At 53.3% G+C, this 4,089-nt stretch overlaps 1 protein-coding gene across 1 annotated transcript in view; it reads left to right on the forward strand.

Annotated features, from left to right (window-relative positions):
* gpc1b (glypican 1b) overlaps positions 1–4,089 on the forward strand; it is an 86,419-nt gene that overhangs the window by 45,977 nt on the left and 36,353 nt on the right. Inside the window, exon 2 of the mRNA XM_060059359.1 lies at positions 932–1,090. Within this exon, the coding sequence (XP_059915342.1) occupies positions 932–1,090 (159 nt within the window). The remainder of the gene's footprint in view (positions 1–931; positions 1,091–4,089) is intronic.

Here is a 4,089-nt window from a genome sequence, read left to right on the forward strand (position 1 = left end):
AAAACCATACACACACATCATGCAAACATATGTGATAACTTATGCTACAATATGCATCAGCGCTGGCATTGCCACGTGCAACATAATGACATAATGGCAGTTTGCAAGGAAAACGAAGATGGGAAATTATTCAACTCCTGTGATCTCGCTGCCTATAGTCTATAGTTATGGTCTCCATTTCTCTGTGGTTAGCGCACGCGGCATAATTACACCCACTCACATACTTTCCCCGTCCGATCTCTTCCCGAGCACAAGTCGTTCTCGCCTTGGGGGGAATTTGGAGTTCCGACTTTAGGTTATGAAATCCTTCAAGCGGGATCATCTCCCCCCGCCAATCCCCCCAACCCCCCCAGGGGGCCTGACCTTCACTCGGAGTGTCGTCAGCCGGGGCACCTGGGAAGTGTATTGCAATGCATCAGCGCTGCATTACCCACTATTACACTGTCTCCCCCAGCTGACCTTGTCTCTTGTCTTCTCCTCCTCCCCCTCCTTCTCCCCCTCCCCTCCTCCTCGTCCTCCTCCTCCACCTCCTCGTCCTCCTCCTCCTCCTTTTCCCCCTCCTCCCCCTCCTCCCTCCTCCTCCTCACCTCCCCTCCTCCTTCTCCTCCCCCTCCCCTCCTCCTCCTCCTCGTCCCCCCTCCCCCTCCTCCATCTCCTTCTCCTCCTCGTCCTCCTCCTCCTCCTCCTCCTCCTCCTCCTCCACCTCCACCTCCACCTCCATCTCCTCCTCATCTCCTCCTCCTCCTCCTCCTCCTCCTTCCCTCCTCCTCCTCCCCCCCCTCCTCCCCCCCCCTCCTCCCCCCCCTCCTCCTCCTCCTCCTCCTCCTCCTCCTCCTCCTCCTCCTCCTCCTCCTCCCCCTTCCCTCCTCCTCTCCTCCCCCTCCTCCTCCCCCCCCCCTCCTCCTCCTCCTCCTCCTCCGTCCCGTTCCAGGGGAGCACCTGCGGATCTGCCCTCAGGGCTACACCTGCTGCACCAGCGACATGGAGGAGAAGCTGGCCACCCTGAGCCGCAGGGAGATGGAGGGGCTGCTGAAGGAGGCGGGCCGGGCCCTGCAGACCTCCCTCAGCGGGCAGTACAAGGCCTTCGACGGTGAGTGGCCGCGTTGTGGGCGTGCACGTGTTGTGTGTGTGTGTGTGTGTGTGTGCGGGAGGGTTTGGTTGGTGTACAAGGGTTGTGCGGAACAGAGGGTGAGCCTCCTACACATGGTCGCTTGGTCCTTTTGTACAAAGCGGGCTCGACCTAGGCTCAGGAGGTGGAGCGGGTCTATTTGTAGCCGGGAGGTTGCTAGTTCGACCCCCGGCTACTCCTACCTGTGTCGAGGTGTCCCTGAGCAAGACGCCTCACCCTAAGCTCCTGGCGAGCTGGCTCTCACCTTCCATGGTGAATGTTTGTGACGAAATATGTTAAGATTCTTTTGATAAATGCGTCTGCTAAATGCCCTAAATTCAAATGTAAAACGTTCGCTGTGCAATCATGGGGTTTATAGCATTAGAGTTAACCGTATGCATGCTTATTGTTGATGACAAAACCTTTTTATCCCGGAGTACAGGTTGCTTAATTGGATTCCTGGATGTTTTGTGTTTGCGTATAATCTCCCTGTTTTGCAGTTCACCCCCAGAGACCCTTATCGGTAAAATAGCTGTGTACATAAGACTATGCATGTGTGTGTGCAACAGTGCGAGAGGCGTTATTGGCCCATATAGGCTGTCTCATCGCCTGACGCCAACAGTCATCTGGGATGAGTCCTCCTCTTCCTCATGGCTCCGCATGTTGAATGGGTGTTATCGTTGAAGTGCGACCACAGCCAATAAATCCATTCCAGACGATTAACGGATGCCTCAACCATTACTCATATATCTATGTCAAGACAGCCTAGGATTCTGAAATACAAGACGTAAATAATAAGCCTGTTCTGTTATTGTTCATAATACAAGATGCTCAATGGGGGTGTGCACGTTTTAATGTGCACGCTTCAGCGTCACAACGGAAGACGAGAAAAACATCTTTCAAAGGTTTCCTCTGTCGTCTCCTGGGGTGTTTGTCGTGAGCGTGAATAGTGTGGCGAAAAGAGAGCGAGGGAGAGAGACAGACAGGAGGAGAGTGAGCGAGGGGGAGAGAGAGAGAGAGGCTGAAGGAGAGTGTGCAAGAGAGAGAGAGAGAGAGAGAGAGAGAGAGAGAGAGAGAGAGAGAGAGAGAGAGAGAGAGAGGGAGGCAGGAGGAGAGTGTGCGAGGGAGAGAGAGTGTGAAAGGTAGAGTGCACTAGGCGCGAGCAGAGAGAGAGAGAGAGACACATATCAACAGAGCACTATGGAGACTGTTTGTGTTTAATGACCGGCTCCTTCTAATAGAGGGGCGGCCCGACGCGCCACTCGTTCCTCTTGGCCAATCTGAGACAATGGATCCGTCAGCCGGGGATCGGCGCTCGGCTAGTCAGCCTGACCTTCTCCGATCACAGTGATTAGTGGACTGAGTGACATTTGTATTCTCCTGTCTCGCCTTTTTTATTTTTTTATTATAAAACGTAATTTTTTTATCCACGGGACTTTTTGCCTCAGAAGACTTTTGCTATAATAACAAGCCTAAATACATACTTGCTAAACAAAAAAATAAAAACGTACACAAATTTCCTTCCAAAAAGAACCAAGCACACACTCGCACACATTTTTCAAAAACTAGCTCATGCTACGTTTCTGACCCGGGGCCTGTCCCCTTGCGTTCTTTAAGACACCTCATCCAGCACACCAGAGCCGGTAAACAATGGCGTGGTGTGTACAGCACTGCTCCGTCAAGCAGCACTCGCCAAACTAAACACGGACAACGTTGTGTACAAAAGACCCCCCCCGCACATAAATACACAGGAAACCGTCCCTCGTCACCACGGAGATCAGGAGGATCACGTCGCGATGATGTGGAGGATGACGTTGATGATTCAGGTCGGAGGCCTTTCATGGGCACGTCATCCTGGACTAAAAAGACCTTAAGTCATTCCGTCAGCGTAGCCTTCATCAAGAATGCCCTTTTCCCTGACCTTCAGACACACCTGTGCGTGTATGCACCCCCCCCCCCCCCCCACACACACACACACACACACACACACACACACACACACACACATCCCCCCACCCAGTACTCCCACTGGCCCCAGCTCTGCCCATGTCTCTCACCACCTTGTCCTCACAGATTACAACCAAGGGGGAGAATGACCACAAATCATTTCTCAGTTTTCTTCGGCTTTGTGTTTTTTGAGCCAAGTGCGGCAACAGCAGTAGCAACAACAAAACACATGTGGGGGGAAATAACAGAGGCGCCCATGCGTCATATGCAGGGCTGTTAAAAATGTTTCATAACTTCCAGATTGTATTGTGTTACTGTGCTTACAACAAATGTACAATTATAAGAATTCTGTTTACTATTATGTATTGGGAAGAGGGAGGGCTGAGGCGTTTGTGTGTGTGTGTGTGTGTGTGTGTGTGTGTGTGTGTGTGTGTGTGTGTGTGTGTGTGTGTGTGTGTGTGTGTGTGTGTGTGTGTGTGTGTGTGTGTGTGTGTGTGTGTGTGTGGGGGGGTGCTCAAGGTTATACTTTTATTCTCGCTTCTTGGCATCCTGGACACACCGGCTGTATGCTCCACCCCTCCTGACCTTGTCCAAAGCTAACCCCCTTAACCCCCCCCCCCCCCCCCTCACACCCACCTCCACCCCCGACATCCATCCCTCCTCCTCCACCTGCTCCGCTCCCTTTCTCCTCCTCACTCCCCTCAGTGCAGATAGTGGAGGGAGGGATGGAGGGGGGGGGGGGGGGGGGGGGGGGGGATAGAGGGAGTCGTCGGGAGGGAGGAAGGGGGGAGGAGAGGAGAGCAGAGGGAGGTCTTAAACCATCTGTTGTTGACCGTGTCCTCAGGAGCAGCCAGCGCCCTCCCTCTACGCAGGGCCTTAATTGGGATGTGAAGTGGGGCCACATGCGCTGTCAGGGGGGCGGCGGACGCACTCTCAGTGGAGGCGCCGCTGAATGTCTGCCGCTTTATTGGTGTCCTTCTCTCTGTCGTTCTGTCTTTCTTTGCTTCTTTCTTTTTCTTTCTTCTTTTTCCTTT

This window comes from Gadus macrocephalus, chromosome 8 (genome assembly GCF_031168955.1).
Source record: "Gadus macrocephalus chromosome 8, ASM3116895v1".
In the NCBI taxonomy this organism is placed as follows: domain Eukaryota; kingdom Metazoa; phylum Chordata; class Actinopteri; order Gadiformes; family Gadidae; genus Gadus; species Gadus macrocephalus.